At 62.3% G+C, this 23,476-nt stretch overlaps 1 protein-coding gene across 1 annotated transcript; it reads right to left on the bottom strand.

The window, feature by feature from the left end:
* Window positions 1-1,802: 1,802 nt before the first annotated feature.
* Window positions 1,803-20,080, bottom strand: ADSS1 (adenylosuccinate synthase 1). Its single transcript, XM_079127663.1, has 13 exons — window positions 19,459-20,080; window positions 11,428-11,530; window positions 8,926-8,988; window positions 8,414-8,464; window positions 8,039-8,105; window positions 7,203-7,310; window positions 7,002-7,083; window positions 6,768-6,894; window positions 6,132-6,286; window positions 5,048-5,172; window positions 4,120-4,217; window positions 2,730-2,879; window positions 1,803-2,163 (listed from the first exon to the last, which is right to left on the bottom strand). Exons 1-13 carry the CDS (start codon window positions 19,648-19,650, stop codon window positions 2,111-2,113), a joined length of 1,374 nt encoding a protein of 457 aa, XP_078983789.1. The 5' UTR covers window positions 19,651-20,080; the 3' UTR covers window positions 1,803-2,110.
* Between the last annotated feature and the right edge of the window lie 3,396 nt (window positions 20,081-23,476).

Raw genomic sequence — 23,476 nt, forward strand, 5'->3', positions numbered from 1 at the left:
CTAATTGGTAGAGCTGGGCGGTGGGCACTGCCGCAGTCTGGGTCGGTGTGTGGGCCAGGCTGGTTGTCTCCAGCTGTTCCACAGGAGGGGGTCTCTGGGAGGCAGTTGCAGAGGGAGCGCTGTGGACGGACCACCCCGAGGAGGCAGGGAACTACAGACTTCTGGTGCCTGAGCCCTGCCTCTGGTGTGAGGGTGCAGCTTCCATTCACGGTGCACCCAGGTGACAGGAAATTGCAAGCTTCGTGTGGCAATTAAGCCACTGATTTTTCTTTTACCCAGGCACTGAAGAGAGACCTCTTCTGCCTTGTCTACCCTGGGGTGGTGTTGTCCCCTTCTTAACAACTGAGACCCTCAAAACACCTGCTGCTGGAAAGTTCTTTCCTTTTGCCTCTCCTGCTATATTGTGGAAGGAAAATTCCCAGAAAACCCAAAGAATTGTGTTTGCTTCTGCCTCCTCCCTTGGCTGTGTACTGAGCACCAAGAAGGTGCAGGAAGGCCATCCAAGTGGCCAGGAGGCACTGCACCAGCATTTCCCATCTCCTGTCAAACCCCGAAGGGCCTTGTTGGCACCATTTGGGAGATTGCTAGTGAGCTTGGGGGTCACAGAAGCTTTTGCTTTGAGCCCACACCTGGGGCAGTGTCACGTGAGTTGTGTCTCCTGGGTGTGAGCCAGCCAGGCTGAGCCTGCAGGACTTCCTGGACAGTTGAAGTCTGCTGGAAAGCAAACCCAGGTGGCCTTCAGTAGGGGGAGACCACCTGACTTAGCGCCCACAAGTCTGGTCACCCTGGAGGAGTCCAGGTCTCCATACCATTCCTGCCCTCTTGGGAAGGATATCAGAGGGCAGTTATTTTTCTAAATGTACCCTAAACTCTGACACTTATTCACGGAGGCCTGGCGCCCCTTTGGGCAGAAAGCCTGGTCTGTGCTGGGAGGCTCAGGCCAATCAAGAAGCAGCTAAACAATTGGACGCAGTTCAAAGGAACTGTGACCAAGCTTGCCCAGCTGGCATAGAGAGGGGCTGCCCCTGGGCTTCGCTGTCCTCTTGGTTGGGTATGATTATCTGTCTTGGAATACCCAGTGGGTCCTAACTAACCACCATTTAGGTGGTTGGTTTGGAAATTTTGTCTTTGTATTTTATTATTGTCTTTTTATTGTACTGGGGATGGGACCTAGGCCTTGTGCATGCTAGGCAAATGCTCTACCACTGAGCTTCATTCCCAGCATAGTTGGTTAGTTTTCAAAAGCATATTTAATGTACTTGGTCCATCCAACATGGGCTTGCTCCATTTTGTTTTCTGAGCAAATACATGATTTAGCTTTGTGATACCAAATTGCAGGGATCCAGCTCGACCTGACCCCAGCCTTTGCCCACCAGTTACTCTGGCCCCATCCCAAACCCTGTGGGATGATGTCCTTCAGATAGCCAGCCCAGTGTGACACTGGGCCCCTGACACTCACTGTTAACGACGCTGGACATGTCAACAGGTTTGAGGAAGGTCACATTTCAGGTGAGCACGGCCCAGCATGGTCTAGCTTAGCAAGTAGACCCCCGGCTCCTGCCTCAGGATGTGGGATCTCCCTGTCTCTCAGTCTCTGGTGAGTTGCTTTGTGCAATCCTGGATCCATCTGCCTCTTCCTGGGGTCTCAGGGCACCTTCTGCCCATGGCAGCCATTCCCGGCTATGAGCAGAGCCTTCCTCTTAGGAGGCTGCGTCATCCGGACCCTGGTCATGGGGAGGGGTGCCCCTCAGTGTGGAAAAGCAACAAGGACAAGGTCGAGGCAAGCACGCAGTGACACTGTCTTGGTGGCTCTGGGACATGTTTATTTCAACATGGTGCCAGCTGGACACACTATGACATCAGTGTGCGGGGGGGCCCTGTTTGAAGCACTTAGGCTCATTTTAAACAGCAGAATATTTAAAAACTGTGCATGGTTCCCACTTTCAGATTTTGAAAACCATCACAGAATTCAAGGGGTTGAGCTGAAGGCTTAAATAGAAAAATAAAGTGCAGAAGCTCGTTCTCCTATTCGTGTTGATGGTGTGGCTGTGGTGGCTGCCGCTGCTCACTCAGGGACCGGTGCTGCCATGGCCTGCCCAGTTGGCTCCGTCTAAAACAGCTGGATCATGGACTCTCTGGACTTGCCAACACCAACCCATTTGACTGAAAGGACAGCAGAATGGTTACAGTGCACACTGGCATCAGAAAGCCTAGAACAAAATTGTCTCAGCATCACATCTTTTTGTGTCATTCATCTGACAATGGGAGCAATTTCTCTCCAAATGGACATATTTTTAAATTTTAAGTTGGACATTTAAATGGAAATATTTTTGACTTAAAATTTCAAAGGTAGTACACAGTGGATGTTTCAGCAGAAAGTGGCTCCCGGCCCCAGCCTGCTCCTGGGGTTTGACACGCTGGCTGCAGGCACACCTTCTTGGCAGGTGGAAACACCCCCAGAGTGGAGGGGTGTGTCCTGCCTGCCTGTCTGCATCCTGGTGCAGCCGTTCCCGGCAGGGCCGCGGGCCCCACGGGCCCTACACTGGCCACTGCTATGGAGTGAGTGGTCTCAGAATGTGCCCCAGCTCCAGCTCCACCCCTCTTGCCATCTGATAGACCCTTGTGGTCACCACACCTGGGGGGGGTTCTTATTGCTCCCAGGCCCTGCACTGGGGCACCTGAGGCCCAGGGTGCAGAGAGGGGTGGCTATAGGGGGCTTGGGCACCCACCTGCCACACCCACGTGATTCTCCACGAAACGCACGTAGCTCTGGGCCTGTGGGGGCAGGTCCTCCCACTTCCTGGCTCCCGTGGTGTCTGCTTTCCAGCCGGGCAGCGTTTCGTACTCCACCTCAACTTTCTGAAGTATCTCCTGGTTAGCTGGGGGGACACACGGGTGAGGGGGTCTGGACGCCGTGGACTCCAGGCAGTGTTGCGCGGGCAGGCAGCTTTGCGCCTCCTCAGCATGGGAAGTGTCAGCCAGCCGCTCGCCCTTCCAGGCCAGGGCGTGTCCATCTGGACCCGCACTCACTAAGCACTGCTCCACGACAAGGCCCCACCTGGATTCTGAATGCTGAAGCAGGAGGCGCCCTGAGGGATACATGCCCCTGCCCAGGAGTGCCAAGCCTGGGCACAGGGACACTTGCTCCATGCTGGGACGCTATGACTCAAGGTGGGTGCCAGCCCTGACTCGGGGAAGATGCTGGGGTGAGTGCCGCCACCAGGGTTCCCGAGCCTTGGAGCTGGCTGAGGTCTACCTTGGTGCTCACATTTGCAGAGCCCTGACCACCAGGGAACTCTGAGCCTCCAAGCTGTGCCCTCTCAAAGGTTAAGGGTCAAAAGGGCCAGGAGGGCCCTGAGGACACAGATGGTTCCTGCAGCCAAGGGGCACTTCTCGGCCTACCCAGGTCTGCTCAGAGGTGGTGAGTCATGCCAGGCTACGGTGGAGATGGCTCAGGGAAGAGCTTGTCAGTGTGACCCTGGAGTGAGGCCCAGCAGAGCGTTCCAGATGCTCAGCACCCTGGAACCTGGGAAGTAGCGCTCCTTTGTGGTTTTCAGAGGAAGGGACACACCGTGGGCAGAACCCAGGAAATCTTCAGACACCCAGCCAGCACCAGGGGCCTGGGTGGAGCACATTACCCCCAGCCCCCTGCGCTCGTTCCCCCAGCACCAAAAAAAAAAAAAAAGTCAACACATGTAGCCACGAAGCATGCTCCTCAGAGGAAAGGCCATCCTTATGCAGGGGTTTCCCAGAGCAGCCCACGTCCACTAACTCACGGGCACATTGCCCTCCCTGGAGGGGGTCCTCCTCTGCTGAAGTGACTGAGGGGCCCCAGGATCCCCTGGCAAATGACTGTCAGCAGTTGGTAACAGTCCTGTTCCCTGAGCCATTCTCAGGCCACCAGAAGTTACCTGCGGTGGCCCTGACACCTGGTCAGGCTTCCCCAAGAACCCATGAAAGACCAAAGCCAGGAAGGAGGTGGGTCTCTGGGGAGCAGCAGCCCACCCTCTGCCCACTTGAGTGAGCGCAACTCCTCGGTCTCCCAGAAACCATAGGTCGCCATCATCAAAGCCAAACAAATGTCCCAATGGATAGAGAAACAGTGACTGGTTTCAGTACCTGGGAAGTAGGGGATCCTCTTTCCATTGAGCTTGTATGAGATGCCGACTTTAATCTCACCCAGGACATCCAAGATGTCCAGTTTGGTCAAGGCCAGCCTGTCCAAAACCCAAGAGACCGCAGCAGGCTGTCATTTCTGTTGTTTACACCTCTGTGTTTACAGTGAATTGAGAATAAAGACAAGGTGACCCCACAAAGTGTGACTGATGAAGAGGCCAGGCAGGAAGTCCACCTCTGGGCTGCACCCTATGTCGGCCGTGCCAGGCCCCTTCCTTGAGCGTCCCCACAGGGAACCCCTTTCCCGTCATCTCGGCTTTCTCTCTTGCCAGTCAGAGCCCCCTCTGCCCGTGCCTCCTGCCATATGGGCCCTGCAACATGGCACGGGTGGGGTCCTACCCTGTGAGCATGGTCCCCACTCAGGAGGACTCTGGTTAAGTCTTGAACCCGGCAGGGACCTTTTCACCTTGTGGGGAGATGTGCACCTCACAGCCCTGGCTGTCTTCCTAAACTGGAGAGGAAGCAGTGAACCCACCATCCAGCAAAGCCTCGCTCCCAGGAGATGGTCCTGAGCCACCGACCTCCAGGGTCCTCACGGAGAATCACCGGAGGCCGTCCTGCCTCCTGCTGCACCTCCTGGGAAGATGCCCCCAGCCGTTCCAGCTGACAGCAGGGAGGGTGCTCCTCCATGCCCCTCAGGCTCCCCCCAGGTTCAGAGTGGCTTCTCCTGAGGGCTGTGCTGCTGGGGGCCGCAGCACTCCGGGCCCTAAGCTGAACTTGCCTCCTGCTTAGGTCCCCTCTGTGGGGTTCGCCCATGTGGGGAGGGGTCTCCGGTGCATCCCAGGTGACCTTTCCCATTAATCAGGGGCTTGCACCCTTCCCAGGCGTCAGCTCTGGCGAGCCCGTGGTGCGCCTGTACAGGGCTGCTTACGCGGTGAATCCGTTGACCATGTGTGCGTATCTGAGGATCATCAGGTCCAGCCAGCCACAGCGTCTCTTTCTGCCCGTGGTCACACCCCACTCATGGCCGCGGTTCTGCAGCAGGTCTCCGATTTCCTGCATGAGAACAGAGAAGATGGTCCCCTGTGCCATGATGGGAAGCATGTGCCCTGGCTGGCTGCAGGAGGTTTCCTCTCCTCCCTCTCCTCCCTGAAGCTGTGCCCCTTGAGGCCGTCAACGCACAACCCACACCTCCATGTTCCTGGCAGCCGCATCCCCATCTTGGTGCATGCGCAGTGGCAGGGCCTTGCTGCCCAGTGTGGTTCTGGGCAGGCAGAACCTTGTCCCCAGAGGGCCAGGAGCCCCACCATTTCCCTCCTGCTTGGGCGAGGGCAGGTGCAGTGGGGCCTGGCCCTGTAGCTGGACCTTGGGGGCAGGTGTGCCTGTCTCCGCTGGCCCCCATGCCCACCCGGAAGCTGCTGCCTCTGCATGTGAGCTGAAGCTCCCCGACTCTGGCTCTCGTGCGCACTGCTCTTCCTCCCTGCTCTGGGACAAGGCCCGTGGCGACCCTGCCCTGCCAAGGTTTCAGGGTGAGGCTGGGGAAGGAAGGCTGGTGGCTCCTGCAGCTTCTGGGGCCACACTGGCCCCAGAAATGCTCCGAGGCGGGGGAAGGGAGGGCGTGCTTTCAGTTCTGATTCTAGCTTGGTGGGACCTAGAGCCAGGCTGGATGAGACCCAGAAAAGGACAAAGGCAACCCAACTCCAGGAGAGGGCCCAGAGGACACTGGTGTCCCTCCTGAGCCAGGTGGTTACCCCATACAAGGGTGCTCGGAGGGGTGTGAGGGCCCCCACGTGCCATGAGCCTCACTCGCTTCCCAGGGCTGTGGTGGGTGAGCGCGCACAGCCACTCTGGCTCAGGGTGCCGACGCTGTGGAACTGCACAGGAGCCCTGCCTCTTTCTAACCCTCAGCATGCCTGTGCGGCAGGAGGGCCTCACGGGGGTGTCGGGAATGACCAGGACAGGTCCCTGCCGCCCCTGCACGGTTCCACCGCCTGGTGCTGAGGCTGGGCACTCACGTTGATCTGCTCCGTGGGGAAGGCCCCGATGCCCACGCGGGTGGTGTAGGCCTTCACCACTCCATACACATCGCCTATGTTCTGCGGGGGGATGCCCAGGCCCGTGCACACGCCGCCCACCGTGCAGTTGGAAGAAGTCACAAAAGGGTAGGTCCCTGAAAGACGGAGGACAGGGGCTGCCCTCACCTCTGCAGGCCTGGGCCCGGGGCCTCTTTGCAAAGAGGGCCAGTGGTCCAAGGGGCTGTCCTGTGTAGTGTCCTGCATGGGCACTGCGTGCTGGGCCTTGTGGCTCACACAGGACTCTGGGGTGAGGGGAGGACAGATGCTCCCCATGCAGCCTGGGGAGGCCTGGCTGCCTGACAGCGGTGGACTGCCTGTGGCTGGGAGGACAGGAAGGGCTAGCTTTACTGGCCCCTGGTCCCGCTCTTGGCCTCTCTTGCTGCCAGTTCCTTCCTTTCTAGCTTGATCCTTTCCCCGCCATCCCTGGCTGAAATCAGGAGAACTCGGATGACGGGATCTCGTTCACAGGCACAGGGGCACTGTGGCCTGGGGGTGTGACTGCTCCACCCCAGCCTGCTTCATGGCCAGGGCCCACCAGGATGCGTGGCCCAGGCGGCGGCTCGGTGGGGGACGCACCGAAGTCGATGTCCAGGAGGGCTGCATTGGCGCCTTCCACCAGGATCTTCTTGGGGGGGCCGTGCAGCGCCTCGTACATGAAGTAGACGCCATCCCGCACCATGGGTCTGATCCGCTCCGCGAAGCCCTGGGGGCCACGTGGAGGGTGAGGCGGGCAGGCTGGAGGCCGGCTCCCAGGAATGGCGTGGGGACCGGGCCACCCTCTAGGTGCCTCGCCCGGCCCCCCAGGGTCACCTTGAGCCTTTTGAGCTGTCCTTCCACATCTACTTCCAGGGTGGGGAACATGGACTGGTGCTGCTGGGCCAGGTTCTTGAATCTGCATGAGTGACCTTGCTGTGACCCGACGGTCCACACAGGGAACTGCACCCCTGTCTGGGTCCAGGTGCCCTCCCACCAACCTCCCTGCCCGCCCCCAGGCAGCGGGTATGCAGGCACCTGGTGGAGAATTCCTCAAAGTCCGACAGCAGGTCACAGATGCGGAGGCCTGTTCGGGCGGCTTTGGAGGAGTAGGTTGGTCCGATTCCCTTCTTGGTGGTGCCGATGCTGGAAGAGGAGGAGCCCGTGCTGCAGAGGCCCCTGCCCACCCTCTGGCAGGCTGCAGAGCCAGCGGGGGCGGCGGCACGCAGGGTCTGCAGTGGGGCTGGTGGGCAGTGTGCAGAGCCCAGGGCTTACCCTCCTTCGCCCCAGCAGTACCCCTGCCCCAGCCACCCTGTCTGTACCTCTGCCTTGCCCACCCCCAGCCGTGAAGAGGCTGCTCTGTCTGCGGCTGTGTCCCCTGGATGGGGGTGCTGCACGTGCAGCCTGTGTCCGTGCACTGCACAGACCAGTCAGAGCCTGGGAGCCAGGAGCTCACGGCTGCCACCATGTCCGCCCGTGTGCATGCGAGCCTGAGGCCATCATCTCCCAAGGCAGGACCTGGGTCCCAGAGCTCCACTCCCATCTCCCCAGCACATCTGAGGCTCTGACGGACGTCTCTAGGTGGACGAGTATGTGGCCATCAGGTGCGAAGGCACAGGATTCTTGCCTCACAGTGGGTGCTAGCTGGGCAGGCAGACAGGCTCTTTCCAGCTCCCTGTGGCCTGGTGTGGCCAGGTGGCCCAGGACATGGCAGGTGATGGTGGGATGTGGCCTGAAGGTGGGTCACCCTGGTATTCTGGTAGGCGCTGTTCTGTAGTGGCTCTGCGTCTGCTGGTGTCCTGTCCCCAGGACTGGATGCACCCAGTGCCACTGGCTGGCAGGACGGGCCCTGGGGGGTGCTGCCTGGCACTTACTTCTTCCCCTCCTGGGCTTGTCGCTGCACCTCCTGAAGGCCGTCCACTGCCTGGTGGAAGTCGAACACTGTGGGGCCCAGGGCACCAAGGAGCAGGGAGAGCAGAGGACAAAGGCTCAGCGGGGCCTTGTCTGCGGCCTGCAGCCCCAGGAAGGGTGGGAGGGCTCGCGGGTGACTGTCCTCCCAGCTGGGGGTAGATGCCTGGGTTGTAGAGTCCCAGGCTCCACGGGCCCGCGCGGGGCTAGCCCTGGGTACCCTGTGCAGATGGGTTAGACCCAGCGCCTGCCTTGAGGCGCTTCGAGGGGCAAGGGGTGAGGCAGGGAGTGGGCGGGCCTTGTGGGTGAGGAGGGGGTCCTGCCCCCAGTGTGAACCTCACCGAGGTGGGCCCGGTCAGAGATGATGAGCCTCTTCTCCCAGTCCTTCAGGCCTGTGGGGACAGGGCACACAGGTGCGCTGCACTCAGGTGAGAAGTACCAAAGTTGGACCAGCTCTTCCAGCTTACCTGGCCCCACTGGGTGAGCACGTGGCCGAGAGGGTCCCCTGCACTGTGCAGTCAGCGGCAGCCCTGCCCTCCCTGCCTCCCCTGCTGAGCTCAGGGAGGACACCCTGCAGGCCCAGGGCTCGTCCTGCTCCTGTTGCCCTTCCTGGACGTCCTGAGCCTGACACTCCAGGGTCCACCTGCCTTGTAACGCCGAGGCAGTGGTCTGAGCAGGATCCGGACCTCTAGGCTGCCCAACCGCCGCCTACCGGGGGAGGACCCTGCCTTCTGCACGGGCAGAGACGCGGGCCAGGAGGGGCGTGGTCTGGGTGGGGAGGCCACCGCTGACCTCTTGGCCTTCAGTGAGTCGCACTGCAGGCTGGCAGGCGGTCTGCAGGGACCCAGCCTACCTTTCTTCTCGTTCTTCTCTGCTTCCTCAAACAAGCCGGGTAAGTGGATGACCACACCATTGCCTGCAACACACGGACAGGGACAGGTCGCGTCTCAGACCCTGAAAGCACGTTGCAAGCAGCATGAACGCTGACCCCGGTCATAGTGGCTCTGCTGCAGCAGCCACAGGCAGAAGCTGCCCAGGTGTCCATCCTCGGGCGGATGAGCAACGTGGTCCAGCCACATGACCCCCAGCCTTAGAAGGAGGGAGATTCTGACACCTGCTGCTACAGGGTGGCCTTCGGGGTGTGATGCTCAGTGGAATCAGCTGGGTGCTGGTGAGTGGGAACCAGAGGACCCATCCACTGAGGTCCCTGCCCATGACCAGCGCAGCCACAGAATGCAGAGGTGGGGGTCTGGAAGGCCTGACTGCCCTGCTCCGCTGCGGGAAGGGCTGGGCGGCCAGCTCCCGGTGGCTGGTGACGTCAGCGACGCCCTTGAGCTCAATGGAATCAACCTCATCTTCGGCCGCAGGGAAGGGCGAAGCGCTGAGGTGGACCCCGATGGAGCCAGGGTCCTGGCAAGGGAGGGCTGAGCATGGGCACGGGGCTTTGGGAGGTGGCACTATTCTGGTGCTGTGGTGGTAGGGACACACCATCCCACACTCGTATGAGCCCACAGGACACCCGACAAGAGTGTCCTCGGGTGGTGGTGACATGCAGCGTGTCCCCGTGGCAGCAGGGCGCACTGCAGCCTGCCCCTGTGGACTCCTGCCTCTCTCAAGTCTGTTGTGAACCTCCAACGGCTCTAAGACACAAAGACTCTAAGGATCCCTGTCAGGGAAAGCAGCTCCCAGGCTGGCCAGCACACCGCAGGCACGCAGGCCCTCCGCTGCCGCCCTGGGCGGGAGGCGCCAGCCAGCCCCACGCGCCTGGGGGCGAGGACGCTCCATCCAGGTGGTGGCTGTGGCACGGCTGTGCTTCACAGTGGGTGAACTCCAGGATGTGCCAAGCACTCCTCAGTCTGGCTGTCATTTTGCTGAAATGGCATGAAAATGGGAAGCAGGATCCCTGGAGGGACACAGTACCCAGTGGCCCCAGGAGCTGAGCAGCACCTCCTAGGGAGCCACGCTCTCCCTACCCATATAAAAAGAGATATTTCACACAGGCAGAACAGAGGCCCAGAGAGGGAGGATGACTCACCCAAGGCCACACAGCACACTGTGGAGTCTGGGCTGAGGTGCTGAGCTGCAGCCCTTTCCTCCAAGGCCGGAGGAAGTGCCGTAGGGACCCAGGTCACCTTTCCCGGGGGGTGCCCCTCCCTCCACTGGTGATATGGGGCTGAACATGGCACAGGTCTGGCCAAGGGAGGCTGACCACATTCCAGATGGGAATGACTGGCCACAGGGAGCACAGAAGGTCACCTAAATGCCACCATCTCGAAATAGCCATGCGGAGTGTCACCAGCGAAGGGCGCTGTGCGGGCCGTGGTGTCTGCGCCTTGTGGTGCCAGCCTGCAGGGGGCCATACTTCCACATGACCACAGCCTGCTCTCACAGTGTTCCCAGTGACCACTCGGCTGTCCTCAGAGGCTGGGCAGAGTGCCCTCCTGGCAAGCTGTACTCCTTGGCCTTGTCCAAACCCAGCGGGCCCAGGGCCCAGCAGAACAGGCTGGCAGCTCACCCCAGCAACACTACCCAAGCGGCAGGTCAGTACCACATCCACCTGCCCGGGAGCTGGGGACAGGTTTCAGGGACACAGGCAGGCTGGTCACCTCACTGTGCCCTGGGGCTCTTTGGTGTGAAATGTGGATGTCACAGCTGCAGGGGGCAAAGATGAGGGCTGACCCCAGGGGAGGCCCCAAGCCTCTGAGCTCTGGCGGGGCTCAGACCCTTCACAGCCGCCTTGGCCAGGTCTTCCTTCCTCAGCGGGTCTGCAGTGGGCAGGCCCCTGTGCCACCAGTTGGGCACAGCCACTACACTTCCTGACCAGGCTGGGGGTCAGTTAAGCCCCAAGCGCGTCAGGTAGAGCCAGAAGGAAAGGGACAAGAAGGGCCGGGGCCAGCCTCCAGGGCCCAGGAGGCTGAGGGCAGAGGCCAGGACTGCTGTGTGCCCTCTGACCAGCCAGGTGAAAGGAAAGGGAGAGCCACGAAGTCCTGGAGACTGAGGTGGCACTGAAAGGTCATGGGTAGCTGCAGCAGTCAACTGGGAGGCCAGTGTTGGAGGCCTGTCAGGCTGCAGGAGCAGAGAGCAGCAGCCCCAGGGGTGAGGGCCGTGCATCCTGGGCAGGGTCAGCAAAGCATGGCCTCGTCCACACAGCCCGCACGCACAGGCAAGCTAACGCCCACAGGCAGTGCCCATGGCAGCCTGAGCGCTCAGCCAGCCCCCTGCGGCCCCTCCACCCGCGCCCCCACCTCGACCCGGCCTCCCAGGGCAGCTTGCATTGGGGACAGTGGCTGTGCCCCTGCAGCAAGCTGGCTCCCAGGCCCTCTAGGCAGGTGCGGGGCAGCCCCGGGGCACTCACCGATGAAGGACATAGCCTTGGTGTTGATGATGCCACTGGGCAGCAGGTGGAAGTCGTACTCCTTGCCGTCCACCACCACCGTGTGGCCAGCATTGTTGCCCCCCTGAGAACAGAGTGTGGCTGAGCAGGAGCTGAGGACAGACCCTGGGGCAGACCTCACTCCAGGGCCAGCGCCTTCCTGGGGGGTGCAGGGCTCTTGGGCACTTCCCAGTGGTTGGACTGGGCTGGCCTAGGATAGGGGTCACTTTGACACGTGGGGAGGAGGCCTAGGTTGGGTTGGTGCCCCTGTTTCTGGGGCAGTCAGGGGCCTGGGCAGGAAAGGCTCTGGCCCAGGCTGGCCCTGGTGGCTCCAGGTGGCTCAGCACAGGCCCCAGCTGCCAGGTCTCTCCAGAGCCCCACCCCACATGCTGCCTCCTCTGAGAGAAAGGAGGCCCAGCCTCTGGAAAACAAGCTTGCAGCCACAGCCCAACCTGGCCCCCTTCAGCAGGGGCCCTCCCTTTGGCTGGCACCCCCCACCTGAGAATAAAAGGGAAGCAACTCGGAGACAGTCCTGTCCTAGGGAGTACCCCATATCTGACCAATGGGCTGCAAGCCAGCTGGGGTGGGCACCAGGTGCAGGGAGGTGGGACGAGGCTGCAGGTTCCTGCCCCGGTCCTGCCAATGATCAGTCACCCAGCACAGCACACTGCTCTGCCCTCGACCTTATATCCCAGGCTGGCAGATGCAAGAGGCCCCATTGGATGGGGTGTTATCAAAGTTCTGCCCGTGTCTGGGTGGACTGTCACCCACACTGGACCACTTGGCAGAGCCCTAGCCAACAGGTATGCCTGAACACAGGTGTAGCAGGGGAGATGGTTGAGAGGCAGGAGGCCCACACTGCATGGACATATTTGCCGATGGGCACAACACTCTCCGAGGTGGCCTGCTGCCCCAGCCAGTTCCCCCTTGCAGGGCATTTGAGAACCACTTGGTGCCTCTTCAGAACCTGCAACTCAGAACGGCAGGGCCTGGCAGGCATCAGGAAGCAGGGCCCTGTCTCCCACCTGCACCCCATTTTCTCTGCCTTGCTAAGGGGTAACCAGTGGATGGGACTGAGGAGCACAGTTCCTCCACCCCCACAACCTGGGCAGAGCAGATTCCCAGGCAGGACCTGCGGGGAGGGTGGCCTTCACCTCTCCCCCATGACCACGGTGACCACAGCTCCTCCTGATGCGCTGGGTGGATCCACAGCCTGCAGCTCAGGTCAGGGAGCCGCTGATGCCCGAGGCCCCCAGGTGAGGGCTTGTCCCCCGGGTCCTCCTTCCCGAATCAACAGGGCTGGAGCACCACACACCTAAGCCACTTCCCCTCCTAAGGCCATTTGTGAAGCCCACACCTGGTCCATAATCTTCAGCAGTGGTCTGACACCCGCCTGCCAGAAGCCAATTCCCCAACACAGTCCCCTGCCACCATGGAAGGTTCTCAAATGCACATGTGAGGGTCTCTCTCAGGTCTGCCCTGAAGCCTCTGGATGTTGGCCCTGCCGCCCAGGCCCATGAGGGCGGGACCTCCCAGCCACCTCTGACCTGGCCAGAAGACGGCTTGGGGCCCCAGTCCAGGGCTGGCTCTGGTCACATGATAGTACCTGCCCCTCCAAGTGCTCCTGAGCCCATGAAGGATCCTGACAGGCTCCAGGTCTGCTCTGCCTTCACAATGGCATATGTAGTAGCCTACCCCCTGCCCTGGTTCACCCTCAGGTGCATGCCCGTAACCATGTTTGCCACTGGGCCAGGCAGAGTGCAGTCCCTGTGACAGAGCCAGAGAGAGGCAAGTCTGCAGTGCGGTCTGGACTGGCAAGTTCTGCTGCACACGGCCTCCTCCCCTGGGCTGGCAGGCCTCCAGGGACATGAGGTGGCCAAGGGCTGCAGGTCGCCAGGGCTAGTGGCCAGGAAGCCCAGACACCCTGGGCTGTGCCTGTCTCCCTGTTCTTCAGCTGGTCTGAGGACAGGAGATGACGTGTGCCTGCCTGTGTTGGGGGTAAACACAGGTGCCTAGGAATAGCACAGGCGTCATGGCCAGCTGGCATCAGATGGCCCAGGGCAGTGCCCGCTGCAGGGCCCAGGCGTCAGGCACAGGCACTTCTGAGGGGCAGAAGCCAGCCTGGGACACCAAGTGCCAGACCCTGTACACGGGGGCTCCCAGCATGTGGAGCCCAGTGTAGCAGGGTAGTGTCCCCTCCCGAGAGACCCAGTCTGCCCTCCCCTCACCAGGCAGGGGCTCACCTGGGGGCAGCTGGTGGGGTTGGGGACAAGAGTGCCCACGCCCCACCTTGGCCTCCTGGAGCAAAAGGCATGCAAGGACGGTCAGACATAGGGGCCACTGAGGGTTTGGCACGGTGGGCTCACTGATCCCTGAAGTGGGTGGGCGCATTCAGACCTGCCCAACACAAGCCACTCTGGGCTGCAACCCAGTTTGGAAGCCATTTGGTTGCTGTGAGGATGAGGTGGGGCCAGATGAGCACAGTGGCCCAGGTCAGCACAGCTGCCCAGCAGGCACTGCCTTGGGGCATCAAGGTCCCCAGTCCAGGAGGACAGCTCTGGGGGGTGCTGTGAGCACATGCCATCTCAACTTGCCCTCAGCTCCAGCCCTGGGAGGACTGTGCCTGGCCTTGGGCGGCTCTTGGGGTCAGAGAGGGATCGATCATGGGAGGGGGCCAGCGTCACTCCGGAGTCAGGCTGAGGGCAGGGCAGAGGCAGGGCCCTCGTGTGCAGCCCAGGGAACTCAGTCCACAGCCCTGACTTGCCTGACCTGCCCAGGGAGCCATCAGTAGACGTTGACCACTACTCAACTCTGGGACTGAGACACCAGGACCAGACCTGGGTGGAGCCCTTGCCCAGTCCCCCTCCCGGGGGTCCACTGGGATCCTGCAGTCAGGCGGACTCCAGTCCCTGGGCAGGGTGGCCCGGGCACCATCTGCATGGAGCAAGTGTCTCTACCTCATCAGCCCCTCCCAGTGCTGCACTCCCTGCAGAATCCCTCCTTTTGACCCCCCTCCCCCTTGGGAGTAAATGATGGACAGAAGAGCCAGGCTGAGCATCTCAGGACATTGCCTGAAGCCTGTGCTGTCACCCAGCCAGTGTGCCCTTTCTGCCCTGTGGCTGCCCTGCTGTCTGCTGCTGGAAGCAGGAGGCAGCTGTGGCCTGGTGCAGCCAAGGTCCCCGAGCTTCAGCCCCAGGGCAGGGTCTGCAGGAGGCTCTGGAGAGTCCTGCTCATGTAACATGCTTGCTTCCTGCCTCTCCTGCGGGTGGATCAAGAACCCCAGGCCCAGAGCTCCTGGGAGAGGAGAATTTGTGTGGCCAGTGGGCCGGGCCATGCTGTGGTCACCTGAAGTGCGCTGCACCACTGCAGGGGTGCTGTCCCCATGGCTACAGTGTGAATGATGCTCCGGAGCTGTGGCAGCCTCCAGCACTCCAGGTGCCTCCCGCTCTTTGCCAAGTGAGGAGGCAGTCCCTACTCTCAGGAGCATGCTGATGTGGTGGCTCAGAGCACCTGCCTGGCGTGACCTTCACTCAGGACCAGGCCAGTGGCCCAGGGTCAGGGGTGTCAAGGAGTCAACTGGGCATGATAGAACCACAAGTGCCTCCAGGCCCTTCCCAAGGCCCTCTCCCTCCATGCGGAGCCTCAGTTCTGAGGCCCCTGTGAACAGTGATGTTCACCTACTGTCCTCTGCCCAGCTGGGCTGGTCACTCAAAGTCACTCGGAGTTTAAGACAAAGGGTTCTCTCCCTCCTGGACAGATAAAGAGGGACTGAGGCCAACTGATGGTGCTCCAGAATGGCCTTGCTGACCGCTGCTTCCTCCTGCAGTGCAGGGGGCCAGGGAAGGTGGGCCAGAGGCTAGCCCTCACCTCCCCGGGCTTAGGGTCAGGCCCTACGTCTGGGCTGCGTGTGCTGAGGCTGTGTCCCTGTGACATGGACGCCCAACTCTCCCCCTGCCCATCCTGTATCCAGAGAGCTTGCCCATCAGCAGGGCCCCTGCCAGCTGATCTGGAACCTGAGGCTCTTAGCCTGGGACCTGACCCCAGAACCCTGACCGCTCTCCCCGTCCAGGAGCTCTCAGGCCATGTGGCACGAGATCGCCCGTCTGCACAGGCCTGCCCCCTGCAGCACCCCCTCAGCAGCGAAACCTGGGGCTGGACATGGCCCAGCTTCCCAGCTTTGCACCTGCTGCCCCCTCCCCTGGTGCTGCCTCCGCTTGAAGCCCCCCAGCCTTCGTGCCTGCCCAGGGGCTCTATCACCCAGACCGCCTATGGTACCTCTCTGGAGACCCCTCCCAGGCCACCCAGGCAGGCAACTGTGGCCTCTCGCCTTCCCAGCCCTGGGTCACCCCCATTCTGTTCTGACATCTGCAGACCCTGGGGACACTGAGACCCCTCCATGGCCAGGACCTCCTTCTTGGAGGTGGGAGAGGCAGTCGTGTGTGTAGGTATGTGTGTGTCATGTGCACTGAGGGCAGAGCTGAGGTGGTGCCAACTCCCAGGGCCTCTGCCACGGCTCAGTGACCAATGTTACTGGCAGGGGCGGAGGTGTGGGAGGAGACCTGCTTCTAGAAGCAACACTGGCATTCCCTGCTCAAGGCCCTGGCCCCTCTTCTCCTGGGACAACAGGAGCAGCCCGGGGCCCAAGGCAAACTGTTCCAATAAACCCCTTGGGAGAAGTTCTAGAGTACCCAAACCACAGGACTCAAATCCTAGAATGTCAGCTCTGACCAGTGCTGCAGCACTTGAGGACTTGCAGGGAGACCCTTGATCCCATTTCCCAACGCACACAGCCAGCTCTCCACACCAGCCTGAGCCTGCCAGCCCTACCTAGAGAGTGACCCCAGCTGGAGCCAGGGGGAAGTGGCCTGAGTTCACAGCAAAAACCAAGACAAAGCCCCTGTGGCGTCCCTGTCCCAAGCACAGCAACACACCCAGCACCCCAGTGCCTTTGCTTGCTGCAGGCCAGAAGGGATTCTATGTCCTGATGGAGTGGCAGGGAGCCCCCGCAGGCCTGGGCTCTGAGGGGTGGAGGGAGGATCCAGAGAGCAACGGTAGGCCAGCAACAGGGTGCAGTCAGGAGGCCTCTCAGTGAGCCCATCCTGGGGTCCACCTGAGGGGGCAGCTGGGCTTGGCAGGCTGGTCAAGCAACAGAGAAGGAAATGCAGGGACATGGAAAGAGGGAGCCAGGTGGAGGTGCCGAGGAACTCCTGGGGAGCCCCGCACGTCCCCGCTGGGGGAAGAGCAGGCACTCCAGCGCCGGAGGCAGCTGGCACCCGGGCTGTGACAACAGGACCACCCTGTTCAGAAAGGCCTGGCCTAGAGAGGAGCAAGGGCAGCGGGCAGAAGGTGCCCCGGCCCCCAGCAGACCAGAGCCAGTCGTGGAGGAAGGGCTGTGCATGGTGAGTGTGGGGGCTGTGGTGGGTTGGGGCCCACAGTCCAGAGGGAAGCAGGACTGCAAGGCGTGGGCGTGGGCGTTGCCAAGGATGCCCCGGGGCCACCAGGGGTCCACTCCGACCCAATGACTGATGGGAGAGGAAGGGCAGCTGTGGGGCCTGGGGCAGTCCCAGACCACCGCGGAACAGGCGAAGAGTCGGGTCTCAAGGCGAGTGGGGTGCACGGAAGGGTGTGGGAGCTGGACCTGAGGGCAGAACTGCTGGGCAGCATTGGCAGAGCCAGCTGTACAGAGCTAGCACCTGTACCCTCCAGATGCCAGGGCGGCCCTGGGGACAAAGCTGCCCCCAAGGACAGAAGTGGGCTGCAGGCCAGGTGGCCTTCTGGAGCCTAAGGAACCAGCAGCCTTGTAGGAAGCCAATCTAGCACTGGGGGGACACAGGCTGGCCTTCTCCCCACCACATAAACATTCATTGCCCTGTTCCCTTGGCCCCTTCCTGCCTAGCCCCAGGGTCCACAGCAAGGTCTGGCCTCTCGTCTCCCTGCACGGCTCTTGCACATGCTAAGCGCGGGGTGACCTCTGCAGGCATCTGGCCTGGCCTTCACTTGGCTAGCTGGTGACCACACAGGGGTTGTCCTGGGGGGCAGAGAAACAGGAGATGTTGGGAGGCTGGTAGCAGGCAAAAAGCCCTGTTAAGGGGAGAGACCAATGTAAGAAGCCAGGGTCACTACACACCTATAAGGAGCTGGGGGCCTGGCCCCCGGGGGGGAAGGGCTCAGGGCCTTGCCTTAGACAGGGGCTGAGTTAGCGCCTGCAGTGGAAGTCCCAGATCTAGTACCTTCTCCATGGGGGTGAGGCAGGAGAGCAGGCCCAGAGCTATCCTGGGGGGCATGTGGCAAGAGCTGCGAGCCCCCAAAGGGGTCGCTGTCATTCTTCACTTCTCTGAGCCTCAGTTTCCCCACCTGCAAAGGAGCTCAGAGAGAGGGTCCTGCCCCACAGCCTGTTAGGAGCTGGGGGAGACATGCCCCTGACTCCCCTGTTTCCACTGCCTTAGAGTCCAGGACTCCCCAGGTAGGGAGGTCCAGCTGGGGGAGAGGGACCAGTGGGCCCCAAATTAAGGTGACAGGGTCCAGCCTACTCTGGCCTCTGCTCATCCTGTCAAGTGATGGGACCAGGCAGGGTCTGGCCTGCTGACCCAGGTGGCAGGGGAGGAGGACCCACTCTCAGAACTGACTCCACAGTTGGGAGCAGAGCCTGCAGCCACCCAGACAGACACTACGTTGAGATTGGCAGGGTCTTCCCACCACTGCAGCACGTGGGGCTGACCAGGGATGGTAGGTTATATGGAGGGGCCCTGGGACTGGGGCCTCCTGGAGCCTCAGACCACTTCGTAGGCAGGCTGAAGGGGGACAAGGGCCTGTCACACATGCCACAGGGGCAGAATATGCAGTGCAGAGGGAGTGGGGGTCCAAGGCTGCCTAGGGGGAAGGGATGGGCTTGATTGTCAGTGCCCAGGGCAGAGGTGAGAGGTCTCCCCCACCTGGGGAAGAACTTTCCAGGAACTTCCTATATTCCAACAGGTCGGTATGGCCAGAGAGCCCTGAGCCAACAGGCTGCCAGGCTGATTCCCCTCTGCCGGGAGGCTGGTCCAGCTCAGCCACTCTTGGAGCTCAGCAAGGCGGTAACGGAACATGGGAGAGGCTCCAGCGAAAGCCCTCCTCCCCACTCGGGCGCCAAGCATCAGCAGCACCCCAAAGCAGACACCTCTGTGATGGACTGACCACCCACAGGCAGTACGACTCCAAAGCCCCAGCACAGCACTAGGAAGGGACCCAGGGAGAGCAGGGTGGTGGCCCCAACAGTGCCTCCCTGCGTCCAGACTGTCAGAAGAGAAGGGCAGAGCAGCCTGCAGCTGGCGGAGGCCCCGCCCAGGCCCTCAGGGGACAAAGCCTGGCCTCTGTGGCACCACCAACCACTGGGTCACCCTGGCCAGAGGCTGTGGTTCATGACTCCATGCAGTCAGGACCCTCCAGAACTCTCCTTCAGATACCCACTGTGGCCCAGCCTGGGTCATGCCTTGGCCTATCTGACTCACCAGGGTCACCCCCTGCCAGGCAAGCAGCTCTCTCTCTCTCCCTCCGAGCCATGCAGTGACCCCTGTGTGGTCAGCCAGCCCTGTCCCGGATGCCACTGGGGCCCCAGGTGATGGCTGCAGAATGAGGAAAGGGGTGTCCAAGGGGCCCTGGAATCACCCTGAGCTGGGTGACCCCCCCTAGGGTGGGGCTGTCACTGCTTTGGTATGCCCCACCCCTTGAGGATCAGGTGTGTCCAACTCAGCGACTTGTATTTATAGCTCTGGCTCTGGCCACCTGGCGGGGGGGAGTGAGCAGTGTCAGGTGGAGGAGGGGGCTGAGTGTGTGTGCAGGGAGTCTGTATGAGCGAGCGTGCGTGCGTGCGTGCGTGCGTGCGTGGGGGTGGCTCCTGGAGGAGGTGCTCCCGGAGGAAAGGAATCCAAGGGCTTGACCCAGTCAGGGCACCGGAGGACAGGGTCCGTCTGGGTCCCGGGGAGGGGGAGGGGCTCGCTGGGCGCGTGGGGGAGGGACCCGGCGCCCGGCCCGCACCTGGCAGCGGCTGACGATGTCGGCGTCCGTGGCCAGCAGGTCCACCACCTTGCCTTTGCCCTCGTCCCCCCACTGCGCGCCCAGCACCACCGTCACGCGGGAGCCGGTCGCCGCCGCCTCCTGCTGCATCCGCCCCCGCTTGACGCCGCCCGCGCCGGGGGGCCGGTCGTTGGAGGCTCGGGTCCCCGACATGCTGCCTCGGCTCGTCCGCTACGCTGGGCCGCCCGGGAGCCCGCCGCGGCCCGCGCGCCCGCGCCATTAAATGCCGCCGCCTGGGGCGGGGGGCGGGCCGGGGGCGGGTCCGGGCGCGCGCGGTGACGCGTCTCGGTGACCTGCGGCCCTGCGGCCTCAGCTCCCGCCCCCTCGCCGCCGCCGGGAAGCCGCGTCGGATGGCCGGTATTTGGGCAGAGGCGCACCGACAGACGCCGGTGCGAACCGGTGGCCCGCGCGCGACCCCCGCAGGTGACCCTGTCCTGCCTGCAGCTGGGGTCGCTGTGCTTTGTCTCCGCCCCGCGGACGGCCGGGCCCAGGACTTCGGGGTTCGAAACTGCGACGGTGGCCGTCCCCTACAGGCCAAGAGTGCGGTGTGCAAACCGGGGCTGCGTCTTCGCCGGGCCCCTGGAGGGTCCGCTGTGCTTGTCCCACTTACTCGCGGTGAGCCCCGGAGTCCCAGAAGGGGCGCGCGCCCCCTGGCGGTCCCGGAGAGACGCTCATGGCGCCGTGAGGTCAGCGCCTTCTATCCACCATACCAGACCAGCGGGGGGCGCGCTGTCGCGCTGAGCCTGACTGTAGCGTGCAGGTGGGCTGCAGCACCCAGCCCTCAGTACCCAGATTTGGGTTAAAGGGACCACGCTGTCAGGGTCACCTGATGCGCACCAAGTCACGGTAGGCACCTGGATTTCCAAGAGGCCCTACACCAAGCCTCCCTCCTTTCCCAGAGGAGCGACTGAGGACCCAGAGTGGGCCATGATCTGTCCTGGCTGCTGTGCTCCCAGCTGGGAGCACTGCTTCACACCCTTCCACCTGACTCCACGTGGACCTGGCTTAGAGGGAGCTAGCCCAGAGCTGGGAGAGGGGCCCAGGAAGGCTCAGAGCTGGAGACAGTGCCTTCCCTCCCTCACTGGGAGCTCTGGCTGCACAAGGGCCTGAAGCTGGCTGGCTCGCTTGTGGATGTGGCTCACAGAGCCGCCAGGTGCCTTGGGCTCCCGGGGTGGCTCTCAGGCCCACAGCAAGGAGTCCAGGGTGACTGGACAATGTCCAAGAAGAAGGGCGTGGACCCTTGGCTGGTCCCAGCAAAGGTCACTGGCTGAGAGCGACTGATTGCAGAAGAGCAGAGTGCTGAGTCCCCTGCTCAGCCTCCTGGGGCCCCTCCGCTCTTTCCCCTCCTCCTCCCGGAGACCTGGCCCTGCCCCCAACCTGGGAGACAAGAGCTGTACCCAGCCATGCCGTGGCCTGCACCTGCACCATGGCTGCCCCCCTCCCTGTGCTCCGACTCGGGGCACTCTGGACACTCCCTGTCCCGTGGGCTGCAGTGGAGAGGCCACACCCCGGGAGAGCTACAGCCTTCCCACGCCGCTCCAATGCCTTGGCCTTCCTCCAGCCCCCGGGTTGGGGGAGGCAGGGAGGCTGATGCTGCCTCAGCACTGCAGATGGGTGCAGTGTGGGGGTACTGGGACTGGGGGAATGAGGCACCGCAGATGGGAAGGACAGGACCTTAGCAGAAGAGACCGAGGTGGGCCTGCCAGGGTTCATTTCCAAGTGAGAGGAGTTGGGCCTGTGGATGCCCAGCTTGAACGTAATCAGACGAAGGGTGCTTGCCCTCGTCCCTCTGGAGCTCTGGCTGTCCTTCCTGGGTAGACCCCGGCTCAGTGTCAGTAGGCGTTAAGTTAAGGCTCAGAGGAATCGGGGGCCACCTTGAGTGCCCTACCATGGGGGCTTAAACAGGCTGTTCAGGACCAAACGCTGGCCTGGGGCACCGAGTCCCCCAGGCCTGAGAATATAAATAGCCATGGGCCTGGATGGGAGGGGGCAGGGCTTTTCTAAAATCAGCCCCGGGCAGGCCCCACAGCTGAGGCCTGGCCAGTCACATGGCCCAGCCCAAATTAGAACACCCCACCCCTGCAGCAGGCCTGTCACCAGGGTTGGGGCAGAACGGCAGTCCCAGAGCCTGGGGACCCAGCCTGGCAGCTGTGCCACCTCAGACAAATGGCCTCAACACCACCTTGTGGGCCTGAGGGTCACCACAGAACCACATCACAGATGGTAGCAGGACATACACCTACGTGCTGCACCAATGAACCGCACGGTGCCAGGCACCCAGCTCCTGTGGGGCTCATAGTTTAGCTGCTGTCCAGGGGTCAGTGAGGAAAGTGGGCCCTGGAAGTGGCCTCGCACTCTCCAGGCAGGTGCAACCAGGCCTCCCCGCCCCGCCTTGTGGAGGAGGAGGGTGGGATGGCCTGGCCCCCGTGGGGGCACACAGTCCAATACCGGCTCACGGGACAGAGCGAGGGGAGGAGCTGAGCTCTCTAAGAACAGTGCAAGCGGAAGGGGGCTGTCACAGCTCCAAGACAGTTTGCCATTTCTAAAAGCCACCGCCAACTCTAGGTCCAGCCACTGGGGCCAGGATCTGCCTCAGAGCAACAAAAATCGCCGTCCGTGGTAGCCACAGAAGCCCCACGTGGTAGCAGCGGGCTCGGTGGCTGACGGGAACGGAGCGGAGGCCCTGGGTGCCTCTGAGCCCTGGAACACCGCAGTGGGCGGGCCACCCCACTAAAGCACAGTGACCTCAACAACAGTGAGAGGCCAGTCACAGGTCACGTCCAACCCGGCAAGCCCATGGGCCAGGAAGCTGGTGGGCAGGCACCTGCTCACGGGAACGGTGGACTCTCGGAAAGCACTTGAGGCCTTGGGGGTGGCTTTGTGGCCCTGTGGACTGGCCAGTGCCCACTCAGTGGACGTAGTTCGTAGTGTGCAGGTCATGCCTGGCTCAACGCTGTGGTCTGGGGCTGTCCACCCCTCATCGGACCCTGTCCTGTGCCACAGGGGAGCCACAGGCCTGCCTTTCCCCTTGGCCGGGGCTCAGGTCCCTGCAGCTGCTCTTCTGCTTTGCACGCTTTGTGAAGCAGAAGGGGCTGCTGGCCATTGGGTAGGACACAAAGCCCTCGATGGGCGCAGAAGTCCAGCGCCCATCTCGAGGTCGTGTTGGCTCTCTGGACAGTGCCCAGAGAGGTCCTAGGGAGAAAATGGCTAAACCCAAGCTGCTGGGCAAACGGCAGATGGATGGACAGCAGCTGCTTCCAGAGAGCAGGGAGGGCAGAAGGCCCCAAGCCTGGGCTGTGGGCGGTGGCAGGGGAGGCACCCTGCCCCTTGTTCTCTTCTGGATGGGGCTGCCCAGGTGGACGGAGCCCTCTGACCGGCCTTCACCAGGAACACCTGAGGCGCCTGGCTGCCCACATCTGCGGCCCGGCTCTGCAGCTCCGGCCCCGCAGACCTTGGCGACCGGAGCAATTCGCAGCCAGGCACTTCCTCACTGACCGTCCCCAGCTCTTTAGCTTTGACTTTGAGATAGAGCCTTGCTCAGCTGCTCAGGCTGGCCTCACGCTGCAATCCCCCTGCCTCAGCCTCCCGAGGCTCTGGGGTCACAGGCATGCCACCATGACTGGTGCACTTATGAATATGTATTCCGCAAACCCCTTCACTGCCCCTAAACTGCCACCCTCCCTCTGTCCCTCCGCCCACCCCTCACCCTAGATTCCCTCTGGTGTGGGTGGGTGGGTACTGAAGGGAGGGTCTGGACACCCAGCAGAGTCCAGTCCCGACCAGGGAGAGAGCCCAGTCAGGGCTCCGTGCTGGCCCCGTCCCCAACCTGCTTCACCTCCTGCTCCATTCTGCAGGGCAGAGACCTTGCTTGCCTCTCACCTGCCTGCCTGCCCCTCCCTTCCTTCCCCTGCCCCCCAGCTGTTGTGAGGGCAAGACAACAAGGAAGCAGTGGTCAGCACCTTCAGCCTGTCCCATGGCT

The sequence above is a fragment of the Sciurus vulgaris genome (assembly GCF_902686455.1).
Source record: "Sciurus vulgaris genome assembly, chromosome: 2".
In the NCBI taxonomy this organism is placed as follows: domain Eukaryota; kingdom Metazoa; phylum Chordata; class Mammalia; order Rodentia; family Sciuridae; genus Sciurus; species Sciurus vulgaris.

Coding starts and splice junctions, on each gene's coding strand:
- ADSS1 (XM_079127663.1), bottom strand. CDS start 19,650: ATGTCGGGGACCCGAGCCTCCAACGACCGGCCCCCCGGCGCGGGCGGC. Junction 8,465..8,925: donor AGAGAAGAACGAGAAGAAAG/GTAGGCTGGGTC, acceptor CTGTCCCCACAG/GCCTGAAGGACTGGGAGAAG. Junction 2,880..4,119: donor GAGGATCCCCTACTTCCCAG/GTACTGAAACCA, acceptor GTGTCCCCCCAG/CTAACCAGGAGATACTTCAG.